Here is a 22,394-nt window from a genome sequence, read left to right as displayed (position 1 = left end):
AAGATAGATTACAGGCAATTCAAGTTTTGCCTAAGCCTGTTACCAAGCAACACATGATGTCTTTGTTGGGTGTGGCTGGTTAGTGTCATCCATGGTTGAAAGACTATGCAGAGTGTCACGCCCTGACCTTAGAGATCCTTATTATTCTCTATGTTTTGTTAGGTCAGGGTGTGACTCGGGTGGGAAATTCTATGTTTTCTGTTTCTTTGTTTTTTGGCCAGTGTGGTTCCCAATCAGGCCGCTGTCTATCGTTGTCTCTGATTGGGGATCATACTTAGGCAGCCCTTTTTCTCACCATTAGGTTGTGGGATCTTGTTTTCTGTTTAGTTACTGTTGCCTGACAACTGTGCGTTCTCGTTTTCGATTTTGTTATTTTGTTTGAGTGTTTTTTTAAAATTTAAATCATGAACACTTTCCACTCTGCGCTTTGGTCTACTCTTTCTACCACCAACGAGAGCCGTTACACAGAGAGAGTTCAACCACTCCAAGATTGTATTTCTGGGAGAAAAATGGAGGCGAGTGAAGTTGTGGCATAAGTAAAATTGAAACAAACTCTGATGTCCACCCCTTGCCTGGGCCTGCCAGACCATACGAAACCTTTTCATCTGTTTGTTTCTGAGACGGGTGGGTTTATGATTATGCAGTTCTGACACAGTATCATGGGATATAGACCTGTTGGTTATTATTCTAAACGATTGGATAGGGTGATCAGAGGAATGCTTTCCTGGTTGAGATCGGTAGTGGCTGCTACTGAGGCTGTTTTTATCTCCCCTAACCGTCCATGTGCCCCATACTGTGCACTCAATTATTACACATGCAAGAACGGATCAATTGATGCCTGCGAGACTATCAGAACATTCTATTGACAATGTCCCATGTTCCTCTGAAACGATGTACAATTCTTAACCCTGCAAATCTTCTCCTTACACAGGATGCCGGTGAATATCATGATTGTGACCTAGCTATTGAAGTTGACTGTAGACCTAGGTTGGACTTGAGCGGCTGAGTTTTTTGTAGATGGGTTTGCTCAGTGTAATGATAAAGGAGAGCCTTTTGTTGGTTATGCTGTTGTGACTAGTTTGGAGACTGTGGAGAGTGCAAGGCTCCCATTGCACTTGTCAGTTTAAGCAGCAGAATGATTTGGTTTGACGAGAGCTTGTTAACATGTACTCCGACAGTAGATATGTGTTTGGGGTAGTGCATGATTTTGGAACATTGTGGAAGAATAGAGGGTTTTAGACCTCTGGAAAACAAATTGCTCACGGAAAGCTTGTGCCCTCTGTTAGAGGCTGTTCGACTCCGCTCTTCAATGTCCGTGATAAAGTGTCAGGCTCATACTCCCTCTAAAGATAACATTTCTCTGGAGAATGCGAAGGCTGACTGTGCAGCTAAACTGTCTGCTTCTTCTTCTGTTTCCCTCTTCCTACAGATGACAGCAGTTAACCTCTTTTGAGCACTTAACCTCTTAGTGCGGATTCGACAACATCCGGTGAAATTGGAGCGCGCCAAATTCAAAATACGAAATCATAATATTAAACATTCATGAAAATGCAAGTGTCTTACATCGTTTAAAAGCTTAACTTCTTGTTAATCCAGCCGCTTTGTCAGATTTCAAAAATGTTTTATGGCGAAAGCATACCATGCGATTATCTGAGGACAGCGTCCCACGTACAAAAGCATTACAAACATTTTCCAAACAAGCAGAGGCGTCACGAAAGTCAGAAATAGCGATAAAATAAATCACTTACCTTTGAAGATCTTCCTCTGTTTGCAATCCCAAGGGTCCCAGCTACATAACAAATGGTCGTTTTGTTCGATAAAGTCCTTCTTTATATCCCAAAAAAGTCAGTTTAGTTGGCGCGCTTGATTCAGTAATCATTCACCGGCGAATTTTAGAAACATTCGCTGACGTCTAGTAAAGGACCGTACATTTGCAATATGGAGATTCTCATCGATCATACAGCAAATGCCGAAAAGTGCCCTTCAGGTATGTAAAGGAATTACAAAAGTCAGAAATAGCGATAAAATTAATCACTTACCTTTGAAGATCTTCATATGGTTGCAGTCACAAGAGTCCCAGCTACACAATAAATGTTAGTTTTGTTCGATAAAGTCCTTCTTTATATCCCAAAAACTCTGTTTTGTTGGCGCGTTTTGTTCAGTAATCCACTGGCTCCAAGGCAGTCAAAACATGCAGACGAATACATCCTTATAGTACCGGTAAAGTTCGTCGAAACATGTCAAACGATGTTAATAATTCATCCTCAGGTTGTCAATTGCCTAAATAATCGATAATATTTCAACCGGACAATAGCGTATTCAATAGAAAGGAAAAACAACGAAGGGCGCGCAATCGGCCAAGCGCGCAATCGGCCAAGCGCGCAAACCAGCTCTGCATTCTTCCTCAGTCCACTGACAAAAAGGGTCTCATTCTTTTTCATTTTTCAGAAAACAAGCCTGGAACAAAGTCTAAAGACTGTTGACATCTAGTGGAAGCCATAGGAACTGCAATCTGGGTCCTAACCCATTAGATAGTCTATAGGCATTCAATTGAAAATACCCACATCAAAAGAATCCCACTTCCTGGATGGATTTTACTCAGGTTTTCGCCTACCATATCAGTTCTGTTATACTCACAGACATTATTTTAACAGTTTTGGAAACATTAGCGTGTTTTCTATCCAAAGCTACCAATTATATGCATATCCTAGCTTCTGGGCCTGAGTAACAGGCAGTTTACTTTGGGCACGCTTCTCATCCAGACGTTGAAATATTGCCCCCAAGCCATAAGAAGTTTTAAGACTCTTTTCCCCCAGGTGAAGACGCCTTTGCCCAACCTGGCAGGTGGAGCTGAACACTGTTGGAATCCAGGTGATTTCATGGTGGTAAAAGACTTCAGGAGAAAGAGTTGGAAGGACCCCCGTTGGAGAGGGCCGTACCAAGTTCTTCTGACCACCCCCACTGCGGTGAAGGTTGCTGAGAGAGATACCTGGATCTACGTGTCAGACTACTGACTAGTTCCTGATCCAGAAGAAGATGGGGCCTCGCCAGTTCCGGTGGTGCAGTGTGGCCCTCCTCTGCATTAGTACAGGAGTGCTAATAAGAACAGTTGGTTGTTCTCTGGTGGGAAACCTGACAGAGGGTGAGATGAGTCCTGAGAGAAAGGGACCAACGCCAACCCGGAGTAGAGGCCCAGAAGTAGATGGTCATCGTCGAAAGAGAGCCTTGCTAGGCCCTCACAACAATGAGGACAATTTGTTCTTATCTAAAGCAGAAATGTTTGCTAATCTTACATCTGGACAAAAAGAGTGTTGGATGTGTGGGTTGGGGCCAGTTGAGGTAGGAGCAGGTTTACCGCTTGTGGGAGTTCCCATAGGGGTCTAACTATGCAAATGAACTTACCATTCCTAGTAGAGATGCCATGTAAGTTAACTTAACAATGCCGACACTGGGGAACCTGGTAATGTTGTTTATGGTTTTATGCCTCTCCAGAGGATGGTGAGACTAATGAGTTGCCGACTCTGGATGAGCTCCCATTTCCCCCTGTAGATACGGACGATGAGTAATGATTGAAGGTTGTTTTTGTTTAACAAGTTGAGGGTAACGTAATCTAAACCAATGTTCTTTTTCCATTACTTGTAACACTGAGCTGATAAGCCAGCAACAACTTTTTGGAGGTCTTAGCAGATTTGTTAACTTCTTATGGCTGCAGGGGCAGTATTGAGTAGCTTGGATGAAAGGTGCCCAGAGTAAACGGCCTGCTCCTCAGTCATAGTTGCTAATATATGCATATTATTATTAGTATTGGATAGAAAACACTGAAGTTTCTAAAACTGTTTGAATTATGTCTGTGAGTATAACAGAACTCATATGGCAGTCAAAAACCTGAGAAAAAATCCAAACAGGAAGTGGAAATTCTGAGGCTGGTCGATTTTCAACCAAGATCCTATTGAAATCACAGCGAGATATGGATGAGTTTGCACTTCCTACGGCTTCCACTAGATGTCAACAGTCTGTAGAACCTTGTCTGATGCCTCTACTGTGAAGGGGGGCCGAATGAGAGGGGAATTAGTCAGGTCTGCCATGACCTGACCATTCTTTGACCATGCACGTTCACATGAGAGGGAGCTCTGTTCCATCGCTCATCTGAAGTCAATGTTATTCAAAATTTATGTTGAAAACATTCTAAAGATTGATTCAATACATCATTTGACATGTTTCAACTGACTGTTACAGAACTTTTGGACATTTCGTCAGCTTTTAGTGAACGCGCTTCCTGACGTTGGATTTGTTTACCAAACACGCTACAAAAATAGCTATTTGGACATAAATGATGGACATTACCGAACAAAACAAACATTTCTTGTGGAAGTGGGAGTCCTGGGAGTGCATTCCGACGAAGATCAGCAAAGGTAAGTGAAGATTTATAATGCTTTTTATGAGTTTTGTTGACTGCACAATTTGGCGGGTAACTGTATGGCTTGCTTTTGTGGCTGAACGCTGTTTTCAGATTATTGAATATTGTGTTTTGCCGTAAAGCTTTTTGAAATCTGACACAGCGGTTGTGTTAAGAACAAGTGTATCTTTAATTCTATGTAAAACATGTATCTTTCATCAAAGTTTATGATGAGTATTTCTGTTATTTGACGTGGCTCTCTGCAATTTCTCCGGATATTTTGGAGGCATTTCTGAACATGGCGCCAATGTAAACTGAGGTTTTTGGATATAAATATGAATTTAATCGAACAAGACATATACAGTATATCACAAAAGTGAGTACACCCCTCACATTTTTGTTAATATTTGAGTATATCTTTTCATGTGATAACACTGAAGAAATGACACTTTGCTACAATGTAAAGTAGTGAGTGTACAGCTTGTATAACAGTGTAAATTTGCTGTCCCCTCAAAATAACTCAACACACAGCCATTAATGTCTAAACCGCTGGCAACAAAAGTGAGTACACCCCTAAGTGAAAATGTCCAAATTGGGCCCAATTAGCCATTTTCCCTCCCCGGTGTCATGTGACTCGTTAGTGTTACAAGGTCTCAGGTGTGAATGGGGAGCAGGTGTGTTAAATTTGGTGTCATCGCTCTCACACTCCCTCATACTGACTGGTCACTGGAAGTTCAACATGGCAAAGAACTCTCTGAGGATCTGAAAAAAAGAATTGTTGCTCTACATAAAGATGGCCTGGGCTATAAGAAGATTGCCAAGACCCTGAAACTGAGCTGCAGCACGGTGGCCAAGACCATACAGCGGTTTAACTGGACAGGTTCCACTCAGAACAGGCCTCGCCTGAGTGCACGTCCTCAGCGTCATATCCAGAGGTTGTCTTTGGGAAATAGACGTATGAGTGCTGCCAGCATTTCTGCAGAGTTTGAAGGGGTGGGGGGTCAGCCTGTCAAATCAAATCAAAGTTGATCGTAAGGCGCTACAGAGGGTAGTACGTACGGCCCAGTACATCACTGGGCCGTACGCACTACCCTCTGTAGCGCCTTACGATCAACTTTGATTTGATTTGAGATGGCGAGCAGTTGCCATACTAGGCGGTGATGCAACCGATCAGGATGCTCTCGATGGTGCAGCTGTATAACTTTTTGAGAATCTGGGGACCTATGCCAAATCTTTTCAGTCTCCTGAGGGGGAAAAGGTGTTGTCATGCCCTCTTCACGACTGTCTTGGTGTGTTTGGACAATGATAGTTTGTTGGTGATGTGGAAACCAAGGAACTTGAAACTCTCAACCCGCTCCACTTCAGTCCCGTCGATGAGAATGGGGGCCTGTTCGGCCCTCCTTTTCCTATAGTCCACGATCAGCTCCTTTGTCTTGCTCACACTGAGGGAGAGGTTGTTGTCCTGGCACCACACTGCCAGGTCTCTAACCTCCTCCCTATAGGCTGTCTCATTGTTATCAGTGATCAGGCCTACCACTGTTGTGTCGTCAGCAAACTTAATGATGGTGTTGGAGTCGTGCTTGGCCACGCAGTCGTGGGTGAACAGGGAGTACAGGAGGGGACTAAGCACACACCCCTGAGGGGCCCCAGTGTTGAGGATCAGCGTGGCAGATGTGTTGTTGCCTACCCTTACCACCGTTATCGTAATAATGCTAAAATCTACATTGAAAGGTTAGAATCAACGGGAGTGAGTATGAAATATACACACACATACACATGGGATCTGTAGATTCAGAGGTGAATACATCTCTCAATGTTTAACCATTGTTTCTATAGTTCTTACCACAATCGGGGTGGAATGACCTATGTTCTGCGCTAACTGTCCCTGGGACATCAACTAAGTCAAAATAGAAAACCCTGTTGTTTAAAACTTCTTATGGCTGCAATCCCGTTAACAGGATCGATATGACAACAGCCAGTGAAAGTGCAGGGCGCCAAATTCAAACAACAGAAATCTCATAATTAAAATTCCTCAAACATACATGTATCTTATACCATTTTAAAGGTAATCTTGTTGTTAATCCCACAAAAGTGTCCGATTTCAAATCGGCTTTTCAGTGAAAGCACCACAAACGATTATGTTAGGTCACCCCCAACTCACAGAAAAATTCTGCCATTTTTCCAGCCAAAGAGGAGTCACAAAAAGCACAAATAGAGATAAAATGATCTTCATCAGATGACACTCATAGGACTTCATGTTACACAATACATACTGTATACTACATGTTCTATCCATATACTGTCCACTTTGTCCATACATCCCATCACAAATATATACAGTGCCAGTAAAAAGTTTGGACAAACCTAGGCATTCAAGGGTTTTTCTTTATTTGTACTATTTTCTACATTGTAGAATAATAGTGAAGACATCAAAACTATGAAATAACACATATGGAATCGTATATTAACACAAAAAGTTTTAAACAAATCAAAATGTAATATTTTAGATTCTTTAAAGTAGCCACCCTTTGCCTTGATGACAGCTTTGAACACTTGGCATTCTCCCAACCAGCTTCATGAGGTAGTCACCTGGAATGCATTTCAATTAACAGTTGTGCCGCCTTGTTAAAAGTTAATTTGTGGAAATTCTTTCCTCAATGCGTTTGAGCCAATCAGCTGTGTTGTGACAAGGTAGGTGTGGTATACAGAAAATAGCCCTATTTGGTAAAAGTCCATATTATGTCAAGAACAGCTTATATAAGAAAAGAGAAACAACAGTCCATCATTACTTTAAAACATGAAGGTCAGTAAATCCTCAAAATGTCAAGAACTTTTACATTTTCTTCAAGTGCAGTCACAAAAACCATCAAGCGCTATGATGAAACTGGCTCTCATGAGGAAAGGAAGACCCAGAGTTACCTCTCCTGCAGAGGATAAGTTAGAGAGAGCCAGTTTCATCATAGCGCTTGATGGTTTTTGTAACTGCACTGGAAGAAAATGTCAAAGTTCTTGACATTTTGAGGATTTACTGCACCTCAGATTGCAGCCCAAATAAATGCTTCACAGAGTTCAAGTAACAGACACATCAACTGTTCAGAGGAGACTGCGTGAATCAGGCCTTCATGGTCGAATTGCTGCAAAGAAACCACTACTAAAAGACACCAATAATAAGAAGAGACTTGCTTGGACCAAGAAACACGAGCAATGGACATTAGACTGGTGGAAATCTATCCTTTGATGATTTTTGGCTCCAACCGCCGTGTCTTTGTGAGACTCCGTGTAGGTGAACGGATGATCTCTGCATGTGTGGTTCCCGCCGTGAAGTATGGAGGAGGAGGTGTGGGGGTGCTTTGCTGGTGACACTGTTGGTGATTTATTTAGAATTCAAGGCACACTTAACCAGCATGGCTACCACAGCATTCTTCAGCGATACGCCATCCCATCTGGTTTGCGCTTAGTGGGACTATAATTTGTTTTTCAACAGGACAATGACCCAACACACCTCCAGGCTGTGTAAGGGCTATTTGACCAATAAGGAGAGTGATGGAGTGCTGCATCAGATGACCTGGCCTCCACAATCAACCGACCTCAACCCATTTGAGATGGTTTGGGATGAGTTGAACCGCAGAGTGGAGGAAAAGCAGCCATCAAGGGCTCAGCATATGTGGAAACTCCTTCAAGACTGTTGGAAAAGCATTCCATGTGAAGCTGGTTGAGAGAATGCCAAGAGTGTGCAAAGCTGTCATCAAGGCAAAGGGTGGCTGCTTTGAAGAATCTAAAATCTAAAACATATTTTGATTTGTTTAACACTTTTTTGGTTACTACATGATTCCATATGTGTTAATAGTTTTGATGTCTTCACTATTATTCTACTAATGTAGTGTAAAAAGTAGAAAATAGTACAAATAAAGAAAAACCCTTGAATGAGTAGGTGTGTCCAAAACTTTGACTGGTACTGTATATACAGTGAACAAAAATATATATGCAACAATTTCAACGATTTTACTTAGTTACAGTTCATATAAGGAAATCAGTCAATTTAAATAAATACATTAGGCCCTAATCTATGGATTTCACGTGACTGGGCAGGGGCGCAGGCATGGGTGGGCCTGGTAGGATATAGGCCTGGGAGGGTATAAGCCCACATGAAGGGGAGCCAGGCCCAGCCAATCAGAATGAGCTTTTCCCCACAAAAAGGATTTAGTACAGACAGAAATACTCAGTTTCATCAGCTGTCCGGGTGGCTGGTCTCAGACGATCCCGCAGGTGAAGAAGCCGGATATGGAGGTCCTGAAGTATGAGTGAACTACAAGACTTTTAGTGTGAAGTCCCCAGGTACAATTGGGCAAATCATGATGGAGACATTCGCATTCATATAACATTTTTCTGCAAGAATATCGTCAAATCTTTATCCTTGGACTTTGAATTAGCTTTCCAAGTATTAGTAGCCATATTATAAGTTCAACATTTGCAAAACAACTAGTTTTCATAACTTTATAACTCTGAGTATATTTATAATTTTTGTCCAAAATGAAAAGGCATGCTGTCGTACAAGGTGAGTAGCTACATTTTATGACATATACATGGTTTCCGGATACTCCCGTAAAGCCCAGCTCATTGGCTATCTAGCTAGCTCTGTTTTACCCCAATTGGTGCTTGTAGGGGGTGCGTACTGGCGGCAGAGAAGTCAGGCGCAGGAGAGCAAAAACTGATTTACAACGGCGCAGTTTAATAAACAAAACCACCGTAAACAGAACAAGAAATGAATGGGTAAACAAAACCCGTTACACACCAGCATAACGTGCACAAGCACTACAATAAACAATTCCGGACAAGGACATGGGGTGAACAGAGGGTTAAATACACAACATGTAATGATGGAATTGAAACCAGGTGTGTGGGAAGACAAGACAAAACAAATAGAAAAGGAAAAGTGGATCGGCGATGGCTAGAAGACCGGTGACGTCGACCGCCGAACGCCGCCCGAACAAGGAGAGGGACCGACTTCGGCGGAAGTCGTGACAGTGCTTATTTGACAAAGATACAGTCATTCAAGTCTTGACCGCACGCGTCATCGGCGTGCCATGAAGGCGTCGCTCTTTGACCAAATATGGTGTCCTATAGGATATACTACACCCTTAATGATATAGTGAAGTCTTCTTACCTTCTAGAATCTCTGAGGAATACATACGAACGTGATTTGACTCGTTGAAACAACGTTTATTGTGAGATTTTCAGATTCCTTTCTTTGCAAATTGAACGAGTGGAAATCCAAAATCGATTGTGCATGCTATATGGACGTTTTTAGGATATGAAAAACGACACTTCATGTTATCTCTGGGACCCTTTGGATGATAAATCAGAGCAAGATTTCAGAATGTAAGTACACATTTCACCTTCAGAGGGGAATTTATCAAACCTATCACGGTGAAAAAAGTGTTTTGTTGTAAGGAGCTCTCCTCAAACAATAGCATGGAATTTTTTCGCAGTAATAGCTACTGTAAATTGGACAGTGCAGTTATATTAACAAGAATTTAAGCTTTCAGACGATATAAGACACTTATATGTACCGAGATTTGTTGTTTCTCTAAAATCTGCGATCTTGACATAACGCGCTGCATGATTTATGACTGTTCCGTTGACGGGCCCCCTGATAACAGTGATAACGTGCTGTCTCACTACACAGGGGGGTAGCAAAAACACTCACAAGCCAACATGAAACAGCAGCCACATTCAGAAATGATTTATATGTACCTTTTAATAATAATCCCATGACCTTGCTATTGAATGAGCACATTCACATGATACTAAAATTGGTGATCACACCACATTTAACTTCCTGAGGACAGATTTAGCAAAACTGCAACCCCAGAGAATCATTGTGAACGCTATAAGACATTTCAGCTCACAGCTCTGGGCTATGAACCCTACCCTGAATCCTAGGGCTCTAGAATGTTATCAGACAACAATAATTACTTAGTTACCATGACAACATATTGTTGTCAATTTACTGTATTCTATCTTCCACTGTAGGAGGCAGAAGGTTTAGGGATTTGGTTACAGAACATCATGTATTTTTGACTAAAACATGCATAACAACGAGTGTGAGTATTTTGCATGATACACTCTTTACACTAAAATGACACTGTAGTGCAACTTTCAATTATTGACATTGTGTTTTCTCTCATGTAACCCTCTACATTTAGCCTGTTAGCACCATGACTATTGGGATTTTTGGCACGTGGGACCATCAGTTCAACGCCACTGAGCAAGCACTCACAGATAAGATCAAGAACAACCCTTGCTATCCATTCACTATAGTGAAGGACGGTAAGAGATCTATCGTTGACGTCTCTCATTTCTATTTAACTGTACTTTTATTGCTATCTCAAATTATTTTGTTTCAGTTGATTTGTTTTCAAATGTTCCTTTGGTTGGTTTTCTGGTTGATGGTGATATGATTTGTTGCAGTGTTTGTTCTTGAATACCAGCATGAAAACATCTGGAAAGGTTCACTGCTACTGATCGCCTCCACCATTGGAACTGCCTGTTACATGAACATGGAGTTTGGGGTGTGTGAGTGCTCCCATGAGGAATAGGCACACAACCTGAAATTGCCCGACATGCTATTTCTCTTTTTTGAATACTGGTTGAAAAGGGAGAATTGTAAACACATCTCACATGTTTAGTTTTCCTTTTGTGAGCAGTTGTAAATCTCATATCATTAACTGTTGTCCTTGTAGGTAGGCTTTCTTCAGTCGTTCTCCCTTCGACTGACCTTTACCATAACCTTTAAGCTTACCTCTTCCTGGTTCAGGACCATCACAAGTATACTGGGTTCCTGGTGTTCAGCATGTGTCTCTCTCTGTGGCTGGTCTGTTCCGGGGCCTTCCGCCGGCGCCTGGTGATCGATCACAAGAAGAAGGAGTACCGCTACTACATTCACACACACCTACGCCACAGGGGCCCCTTGCACCAGATCTACATACGCATGATAGCGCAGAAGAGTGGTGAGGTCCTAGTACTGTTACTCCTTTTCTGTCAGTGTGGAATTGTGATCCTTCATTCAAATCAGTCATGGGCTATTAGTGCTCAGATAATCAAAACAAAAGTGAAGAGATAGTTTGAATGGATGTCCAGCAAAAGGACTGATTTAAGTCTCAAGGCATTGCAGGCGAATGTTCATGACATAATTTCAGGACAGGTACTGCTGATGTACAAGCTGATGCTGAATGGATACAAGATTGAAGAGAGGGAACTCAGTGGCTTCTCAGAGAAATATGAGGTATCATTGCTGAGTAGAATTACTATTGCCACTATGTGACGAAGCGTCTCAGAGTACGATTGCTGATCTAGGATCTGTCCATATAATCCTATTCATTATGATCTAGAAGGCAAAACTGATCCTAGATATGGGCCCTGGCCTGCTTCTCATCAACCAATCATATATTTTAGTAAACATCTGACCATAATGTAGTATGTGGTCTATATCACTGCCCATTCCTTCCCTTGCTCATCCACTTATATTACAGAATATTTTTATATTTATTTCACAGCTGTTGGAGTGCCAGGGCAGGAGGATAGCGACGAAACTCAACCTCAATTACTTTGACTACCAGGACACTTCTAAACGGCACCTTGTCATCCACAGGCCCAAAATCATCCTGTCTGCTAACAATGATCGCAACAATCCACCTGTCTGAGGATGAGGAAGTTCCTCTATGATCAATCACGTAGTGCTGTCAGTGTCCCTGCCATGTTGCCTTTACCCTATCCATATTCCATAAACAGACCAAATTTAAATATTGTGTTTCTAACTGTAATCAAATGTCTCTGCATGTCTTTTTCATGATAGTTTTCTGAAATATCTCTTGAAATCATTGATTTGGTCTTCGACAACCAAGTCTATCAAATCATGTTGCCATCCCTAATATTCTGCTTCCACTGTGACTGCTCTTTCCACATTGCAACATAGCACAGTCAGAATCCTGTAACACCAACACAGCTCTTGAGAATGTAAGAATGAAACACTAACAATGTTTTACTAGCCAGATCCCGCCTTCCTTCTAGAATGACCCAATGAAAATACAGAAACAGACATTCACGTAAATTTAGGGCCAGTGTGTATATCGCAGCGCAGCGGTCTAAAGGCACCAGAGGGGTGTGTGTGTGCGTTGAGAGCACTGGTTGAGATAGTGCTGCTGCAGAGGCAGCTGAGTCCCCGCTACAGAGCAACACGTCATGACAACTTTTTACCAGTTGTAGGTAGGCTATTTAGATATGTCATTATGTAGACATCCTTTTTCTATAAAACATATTAACGCGTTAAAACTTACATAACGGCAACAAAGCATTGGAAAACAACTTCATCTGCATTGTTTGGGGTTTTAGGCTGGGTTCCTGTATAGCACTTTGTGACATCAGCTGATGTAAAAAAAGAGCTTTATAAATACATTTGATTGATTGAGATATAGCCTACCATTTGCTACAATAAATATGTTGAATTTACGATATCAATGGAGTCATTGCAAATCAATTTGTGCCACTTGTGCAGCCCACCTGGAGCTGGTAAACGGTTTTAATAAATTGACCATAACTCAGTTTATTGTTGTAGCCTTGTGTTATTATGCCATTGTTAATGGTCATATTTGGTTAATTAAATTGGAAGTCATCAATTGTGATCATGGTCACAGCTCTATCACAAATGTATCATTATCCACATTTAATGCCAGTTTCATTGTGGACTTTTCCCTGAAATGAATGTCTGCCTGACAGGGGCTATAGGCTACCTGCATCTAGCTCAGCAAACCATTGCAAAGTTGAATTGCAATTATAAACCCTATTGAAATCCAAATCCAAAGACTCCCAATCACAGCCAGATGTGATTAAGCCTGGATTCGAACCAGTAGTGTCGCCTCTTGCACTGAGATGCAGTGCCTTAGACTGCTGCGCCACTCAGGAGCCCAGCCAAGACAACGAACGAGTGACTTCGAGACAAGTCTCTGAATGTCCTTGAGTGGCCCAGCCAGAGCCTGGATTGGAACCCGATCGAAAATTCCTGGAGAGACCTGAAAATAGCTGTGGAGATAGGCTCTCCATCCAACTTGACAGTGCTTGAGAGGACCTGCAGAGAAGAATGGGAGAAACTCCCCAAATACAGGTGTGCCAAGCTTTTAGCATCATACCCAAGAAGACTTGAGGCTGTAATCGTTGCCAAAGGTGCTTCAACAAAGTACTGAGTAAAGGGTCTGAATTGTTATGTAAATGTGATATTTCAGTTTTTTTATTTTATAAAATTCCTAAAAACCTGTTTTTGCTTTGTCATTATAGGGTGTGGTTTTTTTAATTGATGAAGGAAAAAAACTATTTCATACATTTTTTAATAAGGCTGTAACTTAACAAAATGTGGAAAAAGTCAAGGGGTCAGAATACTTTCCGAATGCACTGTATATGGCCAATATACCACAGCCAAGGGCTATGTCTTAAGAACAACCCTTCGCTGTGGTATATTGGCCATATACCACACCTACTCGGGCCTTATTGCTTAATCATAACAATCAAAACAAATTAAATCAACATCCATTGATGGAAAATGATCTGGAGAGTTTAGTAAGTGTGATTTATCTTTTCTCTTGCGACATATGCTTAAACTTGCAATAATTAATATTTTGATGGTAAACCGAATTTCGCTTCTTAGCCTAGGTTGTTAAAAATGACTTCGATATTCCTTTTTAATTTGCTTATGGAAAAATTGTTAATTGGATAAATGTGGCAACTCCTCTCTTGCTGCGAAAAATCTATTTTGTAGGGGGGTATTCAGAGGTCATTAGTATATATAAGTTTTGGCTAGACCTGGCAACCGTGGTGTATACTTTAGATACATTTTGCTCTAAACAGACACAAATGACCCTGCGTCCGTCGGTAGACACAGTGCGGTAGCGTTTGCACAACACATTGAGTGCTAGCTAGCTAGCTAGGTAGATTGATAGTTTGTTGGTGATGTGGAAACCAAGGAACTTGAAACTCTCAACCCGCTCCACTTCAGTCCCGTCGATGAGAATGGGGGCCTGTTCGGCCCTCCTTTTCCTATAGTCCACGATCAGCTCCTTTGTCTTGCTCACACTGAGGGAGAGGTTGTTGTCCTGGCACCACACTGCCAGGTCTCTAACCTCCTCCCTATAGGCTGTCTCATTGTTATCAGTGATCAGGCCTACCACTGTTGTGTCGTCAGCAAACTTAATGATGGTGTTGGAGTCGTGCTTGGCCACGCAGTCGTGGGTGAACAGGGAGTACAGGAGGGGACTAAGCACACACCCCTGAGGGGCCCCAGTGTTGAGGATCAGCGTGGCAGATGTGTTGTTGCCTACCCTTACCACCGTTATCGTAATAATGCTAAAATCTACATTGAAAGGTTAGAATCAACGGGAGTGAGTATGAAATATACACACACATACACATGGGATCTGTAGATTCAGAGGTTAATACATCTCTCAATGTTTAACCATTGTTTCTATAGTTCTTACCACAATCGGGGTGGAATGACCTATGTTCTGCGCTAACTGTCCCTGGGACATCAACTAAGTCAAAATAGAAAACCCTGTTGTTTAAAACTTCTTATGGCTGCAATCCCGTTAACAGGATCGATATGACAACAGCCAGTGAAAGTGCAGGGCGCCAAATTCAAACAACAGAAATCTCATAATTAAAATTCCTCAAACATACATGTATCTTATACCATTTTAAAGGTAATCTTGTTGTTAATCCCACAAAAGTGTCCGATTTCAAATCGGCTTTTCAGTGAAAGCACCACAAACGATTATGTTAGGTCACCCCCAACTCACAGAAAAATTCTGCCATTTTTCCAGCCAAAGAGGAGTCACAAAAAGCACAAATAGAGATAAAATGATCTTCATCAGATGACACTCATAGGACTTCATGTTACACAATACATACTGTATACTACATGTTCTATCCATATACTGTCCACTTTGTCCATACATCCCATCACAAATATATACAGTGCCAGTAAAAAGTTTGGACAAACCTAGGCATTCAAGGGTTTTTCTTTATTTGTACTATTTTCTACATTGTAGAATAATAGTGAAGACATCAAAACTATGAAATAACACATATGGAATCGTATATTAACACAAAAAGTTTTAAACAAATCAAAATGTAATATTTTAGATTCTTTAAAGTAGCCACCCTTTGCCTTGATGACAGCTTTGAACACTTGGCATTCTCCCAACCAGCTTCATGAGGTAGTCACCTGGAATGCATTTCAATTAACAGTTGTGCCGCCTTGTTAAAAGTTAATTTGTGGAAATTCTTTCCTCAATGCGTTTGAGCCAATCAGCTGTGTTGTGACAAGGTAGGTGTGGTATACAGAAAATAGCCCTATTTGGTAAAAGTCCATATTATGTCAAGAACAGCTTATATAAGAAAAGAGAAACAACAGTCCATCATTACTTTAAAACATGAAGGTCAGTAAATCCTCAAAATGTCAAGAACTTTTACATTTTCTTCAAGTGCAGTCACAAAAACCATCAAGCGCTATGATGAAACTGGCTCTCATGAGGAAAGGAAGACCCAGAGTTACCTCTCCTGCAGAGGATAAGTTAGAGAGAGCCAGTTTCATCATAGCGCTTGATGGTTTTTGTAACTGCACTGGAAGAAAATGTCAAAGTTCTTGACATTTTGAGGATTTACTGCACCTCAGATTGCAGCCCAAATAAATGCTTCACAGAGTTCAAGTAACAGACACATCAACTGTTCAGAGGAGACTGCGTGAATCAGGCCTTCATGGTCGAATTGCTGCAAAGAAACCACTACTAAAAGACACCAATAATAAGAAGAGACTTGCTTGGACCAAGAAACACGAGCAATGGACATTAGACTGGTGGAAATCTATCCTTTGATGATTTTTGGCTCCAACCGCCGTGTCTTTGTGAGACTCCGTGTAGGTGAACGGATGATCTCTGCATGTGTGGTTCCCGCCGTGAAGTATGGAGGAGGAGGTGTGGGGGTGCTTTGCTGGTGACACTGTTGGTGATTTATTTAGAATTCAAGGCACACTTAACCAGCATGGCTACCACAGCATTCTTCAGCGATACGCCATCCCATCTGGTTTGCGCTTAGTGGGACTATAATTTGTTTTTCAACAGGACAATGACCCAACACACCTCCAGGCTGTGTAAGGGCTATTTGACCAATAAGGAGAGTGATGGAGTGCTGCATCAGATGACCTGGCCTCCACAATCAACCGACCTCAACCCATTTGAGATGGTTTGGGATGAGTTGAACCGCAGAGTGGAGGAAAAGCAGCCATCAAGGGCTCAGCATATGTGGAAACTCCTTCAAGACTGTTGGAAAAGCATTCCATGTGAAGCTGGTTGAGAGAATGCCAAGAGTGTGCAAAGCTGTCATCAAGGCAAAGGGTGGCTGCTTTGAAGAATCTAAAATCTAAAACATATTTTGATTTGTTTAACACTTTTTTGGTTACTACATGATTCCATATGTGTTAATAGTTTTGATGTCTTCACTATTATTCTACTAATGTAGTGTAAAAAGTAGAAAATAGTACAAATAAAGAAAAACCCTTGAATGAGTAGGTGTGTCCAAAACTTTGACTGGTACTGTATATACAGTGAACAAAAATATATATGCAACAATTTCAACGATTTTACTTAGTTACAGTTCATATAAGGAAATCAGTCAATTTAAATAAATACATTAGGCCCTAATCTATGGATTTCACGTGACTGGGCAGGGGCGCAGGCATGGGTGGGCCTGGTAGGATATAGGCCTGGGAGGGTATAAGCCCACATGAAGGGGAGCCAGGCCCAGCCAATCAGAATGAGCTTTTCCCCACAAAAAGGATTTAGTACAGACAGAAATACTCAGTTTCATCAGCTGTCCGGGTGGCTGGTCTCAGACGATCCCGCAGGTGAAGAAGCCGGATATGGAGGTCCTGAAGTATGAGTGAACTACAAGACTTTTAGTGTGAAGTCCCCAGGTACAATTGGGCAAATCATGATGGAGACATTCGCATTCATATAACATTTTTCTGCAAGAATATCGTCAAATCTTTATCCTTGGACTTTGAATTAGCTTTCCAAGTATTAGTAGCCATATTATAAGTTCAACATTTGCAAAACAACTAGTTTTCATAACTTTATAACTCTGAGTATATTTATAATTTTTGTCCAAAATGAAAAGGCATGCTGTCGTACAAGGTGAGTAGCTACATTTTATGACATATACATGGTTTCCGGATACTCCCGTAAAGCCCAGCTCATTGGCTATCTAGCTAGCTCTGTTTTACCCCAATTGGTGCTTGTAGGGGGTGCGTACTGGCGGCAGAGAAGTCAGGCGCAGGAGAGCAAAAACTGATTTACAACGGCGCAGTTTAATAAACAAAACCACCGTAAACAGAACAAGAAATGAATGGGTAAACAAAACCCGTTACACACCAGCATAACGTGCACAAGCACTACAATAAACAATTCCGGACAAGGACATGGGGTGAACAGAGGGTTAAATACACAACATGTAATGATGGAATTGAAACCAGGTGTGTGGGAAGACAAGACAAAACAAATAGAAAAGGAAAAGTGGATCGGCGATGGCTAGAAGACCGGTGACGTCGACCGCCGAACGCCGCCCGAACAAGGAGAGGGACCGACTTCGGCGGAAGTCGTGACAGTGCTTATTTGACAAAGATACAGTCATTCAAGTCTTGACCGCACGCGTCATCGGCGTGCCATGAAGGCGTCGCTCTTTGACCAAATATGGTGTCCTATAGGATATACTACACCCTTAATGATATAGTGAAGTCTTCTTACCTTCTAGAATCTCTGAGGAATACATACGAACGTGATTTGACTCGTTGAAACAACGTTTATTGTGAGATTTTCAGATTCCTTTCTTTGCAAATTGAACGAGTGGAAATCCAAAATCGATTGTGCATGCTATATGGACGTTTTTAGGATATGAAAAACGACACTTCATGTTATCTCTGGGACCCTTTGGATGATAAATCAGAGCAAGATTTCAGAATGTAAGTACACATTTCACCTTCAGAGGGGAATTTATCAAACCTATCACGGTGAAAAAAGTGTTTTGTTGTAAGGAGCTCTCCTCAAACAATAGCATGGAATTTTTTCGCAGTAATAGCTACTGTAAATTGGACAGTGCAGTTATATTAACAAGAATTTAAGCTTTCAGACGATATAAGACACTTATATGTACCGAGATTTGTTGTTTCTCTAAAATCTGCGATCTTGACATAACGCGCTGCATGATTTATGACTGTTCCGTTGACGGGCCCCCTGATAACAGTGATAACGTGCTGTCTCACTACACAGGGGGGTAGCAAAAACACTCACAAGCCAACATGAAACAGCAGCCACATTCAGAAATGATTTATATGTACCTTTTAATAATAATCCCATGACCTTGCTATTGAATGAGCACATTCACATGATACTAAAATTGGTGATCACACCACATTTAACTTCCTGAGGACAGATTTAGCAAAACTGCAACCCCAGAGAATCATTGTGAACGCTATAAGACATTTCAGCTCACAGCTCTGGGCTATGAACCCTACCCTGAATCCTAGGGCTCTAGAATGTTATCAGACAACAATAATTACTTAGTTACCATGACAACATATTGTTGTCAATTTACTGTATTCTATCTTCCACTGTAGGAGGCAGAAGGTTTAGGGATTTGGTTACAGAACATCATGTATTTTTGACTAAAACATGCATAACAACGAGTGTGAGTATTTTGCATGATACACTCTTTACACTAAAATGACACTGTAGTGCAACTTTCAATTATTGACATTGTGTTTTCTCTCATGTAACCCTCTACATTTAGCCTGTTAGCACCATGACTATTGGGATTTTTGGCACGTGGGACCATCAGTTCAACGCCACTGAGCAAGCACTCACAGATAAGATCAAGAACAACCCTTGCTATCCATTCACTATAGTGAAGGACGGTAAGAGATCTATCGTTGACGTCTCTCATTTCTATTTAACTGTACTTTTATTGCTATCTCAAATTATTTTGTTTCAGTTGATTTGTTTTCAAATGTTCCTTTGGTTGGTTTTCTGGTTGATGGTGATATGATTTGTTGCAGTGTTTGTTCTTGAATACCAGCATGAAAACATCTGGAAAGGTTCACTGCTACTGATCGCCTCCACCATTGGAACTGCCTGTTACATGAACATGGAGTTTGGGGTGTGTGAGTGCTCCCATGAGGAATAGGCACACAACCTGAAATTGCCCGACATGCTATTTCTCTTTTTTGAATACTGGTTGAAAAGGGAGAATTGTAAACACATCTCACATGTTTAGTTTTCCTTTTGTGAGCAGTTGTAAATCTCATATCATTAACTGTTGTCCTTGTAGGTAGGCTTTCTTCAGTCGTTCTCCCTTCGACTGACCTTTACCATAACCTTTAAGCTTACCTCTTCCTGGTTCAGGACCATCACAAGTATACTGGGTTCCTGGTGTTCAGCATGTGTCTCTCTCTGTGGCTGGTCTGTTCCGGGGCCTTCCGCCGGCGCCTGGTGATCGATCACAAGAAGAAGGAGTACCGCTACTACATTCACACACACCTACGCCACAGGGGCCCCTTGCACCAGATCTACATACGCATGATAGCGCAGAAGAGTGGTGAGGTCCTAGTACTGTTACTCCTTTTCTGTCAGTGTGGAATTGTGATCCTTCATTCAAATCAGTCATGGGCTATTAGTGCTCAGATAATCAAAACAAAAGTGAAGAGATAGTTTGAATGGATGTCCAGCAAAAGGACTGATTTAAGTCTCAAGGCATTGCAGGCGAATGTTCATGACATAATTTCAGGACAGGTACTGCTGATGTACAAGCTGATGCTGAATGGATACAAGATTGAAGAGAGGGAACTCAGTGGCTTCTCAGAGAAATATGAGGTATCATTGCTGAGTAGAATTACTATTGCCACTATGTGACGAAGCGTCTCAGAGTACGATTGCTGATCTAGGATCTGTCCATATAATCCTATTCATTATGATCTAGAAGGCAAAACTGATCCTAGATATGGGCCCTGGCCTGCTTCTCATCAACCAATCATATATTTTAGTAAACATCTGACCATAATGTAGTATGTGGTCTATATCACTGCCCATTCCTTCCCTTGCTCATCCACTTATATTACAGAATATTTTTATATTTATTTCACAGCTGTTGGAGTGCCAGGGCAGGAGGATAGCGACGAAACTCAACCTCAATTACTTTGACTACCAGGACACTTCTAAACGGCACCTTGTCATCCACAGGCCCAAAATCATCCTGTCTGCTAACAATGATCGCAACAATCCACCTGTCTGAGGATGAGGAAGTTCCTCTATGATCAATCACGTAGTGCTGTCAGTGTCCCTGCCATGTTGCCTTTACCCTATCCATATTCCATAAACAGACCAAATTTAAATATTGTGTTTCTAACTGTAATCAAATGTCTCTGCATGTCTTTTTCATGATAGTTTTCTGAAATATCTCTTGAAATCATTGATTTGGTCTTCGACAACCAAGTCTATCAAATCATGTTGCCATCCCTAATATTCTGCTTCCACTGTGACTGCTCTTTCCACATTGCAACATAGCACAGTCAGAATCCTGTAACACCAACACAGCTCTTGAGAATGTAAGAATGAAACACTAACAATGTTTTACTAGCCAGATCCCGCCTGGCTAGTAATGAAAATACAGAAACAGACATTCACGTAAATTTAGGGCCAGTGTGTATATCGCAGCGCAGCGGTCTAAAGGCACCAGAGGGGTGTGTGTGTGCGTTGAGAGCACTGGTTGAGATAGTGCTGCTGCAGAGGCAGCTGAGTCCCCGCTACAGAGCAACACGTCATGACAACTTTTTACCAGTTGTAGGTAGGCTATTTAGATATGTCATTATGTAGACATCCTTTTTCTATAAAACATATTAACGCGTTAAAACTTACATAACGGCAACAAAGCATTGGAAAACAACTTCATCTGCATTGTTTGGGGTTTTAGGCTGGGTTCCTGTATAGCACTTTGTGACATCAGCTGATGTAAAAAAAGAGCTTTATAAATACATTTGATTGATTGAGATATAGCCTACCATTTGCTACAATAAATATGTTGAATTTACGATATCAATGGAGTCATTGCAAATCAATTTGTGCCACTTGTGCAGCCCACCTGGAGCTGGTAAACGGTTTTAATAAATTGACCATAACTCAGTTTATTGTTGTAGCCTTGTGTTATTATGCCATTGTTAATGGTCATATTTGGTTAATTAAATTGGAAGTCATCAATTGTGATCATGGTCACAGCTCTATCACAAATGTATCATTATCCACATTTAATGCCAGTTTCATTGTGGACTTTTCCCTGAAATGAATGTCTGCCTGACAGGGGCTATAGGCTACCTGCATCTAGCTCAGCAAACCATTGCAAAGTTGAATTGCAATTATAAACCCTATTGAAATCCAAATCCAAAGACTCCCAATCACAGCCAGATGTGATTAAGCCTGGATTCGAACCAGTAGTGTCGCCTCTTGCACTGAGATGCAGTGCCTTAGACTGCTGCGCCACTCAGGAGCCCAGCCAAGACAACGAACGAGTGACTTCGAGACAAGTCTCTGAATGTCCTTGAGTGGCCCAGCCAGAGCCTGGATTGGAACCCGATCGAAAATTCCTGGAGAGACCTGAAAATAGCTGTGGAGATAGGCTCTCCATCCAACTTGACAGTGCTTGAGAGGACCTGCAGAGAAGAATGGGAGAAACTCCCCAAATACAGGTGTGCCAAGCTTTTAGCATCATACCCAAGAAGACTTGAGGCTGTAATCGTTGCCAAAGGTGCTTCAACAAAGTACTGAGTAAAGGGTCTGAATTGTTATGTAAATGTGATATTTCAGTTTTTTTATTTTATAAAATTCCTAAAAACCTGTTTTTGCTTTGTCATTAT

General features: G+C 41.5%; 2 protein-coding genes across 4 annotated transcripts; both read left to right on the top strand.

Moving 5' to 3' along the window:
* The first annotated feature begins 9,305 nt into the window (after positions 1-9,305).
* LOC139559261 (cation channel sperm-associated auxiliary subunit TMEM249-like) lies at positions 9,306-13,706 on the top strand. Of its 2 annotated transcripts, XM_071375093.1 has the most exons (7): positions 9,306-9,775; positions 10,430-10,500; positions 10,603-10,726; positions 10,868-10,968; positions 11,214-11,406; positions 11,596-11,681; positions 11,953-13,706. In XM_071375093.1, the coding sequence occupies exons 3-7, from the start codon at positions 10,615-10,617 to the stop codon at positions 12,097-12,099; spliced, it is 639 nt and encodes a 212-aa protein (XP_071231194.1). In that variant the 5' UTR covers positions 9,306-9,775; positions 10,430-10,500; positions 10,603-10,614; the 3' UTR covers positions 12,100-13,706. The 2 variants fall into 2 exon arrangements, with proteins under 2 accessions (XP_071231194.1, XP_071231192.1); XM_071375091.1 differs by lacking the exon at positions 10,430-10,500 and having other exon boundaries at positions 9,346-9,775.
* A 3,381-nt stretch (positions 13,707-17,087) lies between these two features.
* LOC139559260 (cation channel sperm-associated auxiliary subunit TMEM249-like) lies at positions 17,088-22,376 on the top strand. Of its 2 annotated transcripts, XM_071375090.1 has the most exons (7): positions 17,088-18,455; positions 19,110-19,180; positions 19,283-19,406; positions 19,548-19,648; positions 19,894-20,086; positions 20,276-20,361; positions 20,633-22,376. In XM_071375090.1, exons 3-7 carry the CDS (start codon positions 19,295-19,297, stop codon positions 20,777-20,779), a joined length of 639 nt encoding a protein of 212 aa, XP_071231191.1. In that variant the 5' UTR covers positions 17,088-18,455; positions 19,110-19,180; positions 19,283-19,294; the 3' UTR covers positions 20,780-22,376. The 2 variants fall into 2 exon arrangements, with proteins under 2 accessions (XP_071231191.1, XP_071231190.1); XM_071375089.1 differs by lacking the exon at positions 19,110-19,180 and having other exon boundaries at positions 17,115-18,455.
* The last annotated feature ends 18 nt before the right edge of the window (positions 22,377-22,394 follow it).

Source organism: Salvelinus alpinus, chromosome 29 (assembly GCF_045679555.1).
Source record: "Salvelinus alpinus chromosome 29, SLU_Salpinus.1, whole genome shotgun sequence".
Taxonomy (NCBI): domain Eukaryota; kingdom Metazoa; phylum Chordata; class Actinopteri; order Salmoniformes; family Salmonidae; genus Salvelinus; species Salvelinus alpinus.
The sequence above is the reverse complement of the archived record's forward strand: the minus strand, read 5'-3'. Positions and strand labels throughout refer to the sequence as shown.

Excerpts from the sequence above, each read along its gene's own strand:
- LOC139559261 (XM_071375093.1), top strand. The coding sequence starts at position 10,615 with ATGACTATTGGGATTTTTGGCACGTGGGACCATCAGTTCAACGCCACT. Across the intron at positions 10,969-11,213 it reads ACATGAACATGGAGTTTGGG|GACCATCACAAGTATACTGG; the intron begins GTGTGTGAGTGC and ends TTCCTGGTTCAG. Across the intron at positions 11,682-11,952 it reads GCTTCTCAGAGAAATATGAG|CTGTTGGAGTGCCAGGGCAG; the intron begins GTATCATTGCTG and ends TTTATTTCACAG.
- LOC139559260 (XM_071375090.1), top strand. The coding sequence starts at position 19,295 with ATGACTATTGGGATTTTTGGCACGTGGGACCATCAGTTCAACGCCACT. Across the intron at positions 19,649-19,893 it reads ACATGAACATGGAGTTTGGG|GACCATCACAAGTATACTGG; the intron begins GTGTGTGAGTGC and ends TTCCTGGTTCAG. Across the intron at positions 20,362-20,632 it reads GCTTCTCAGAGAAATATGAG|CTGTTGGAGTGCCAGGGCAG; the intron begins GTATCATTGCTG and ends TTTATTTCACAG.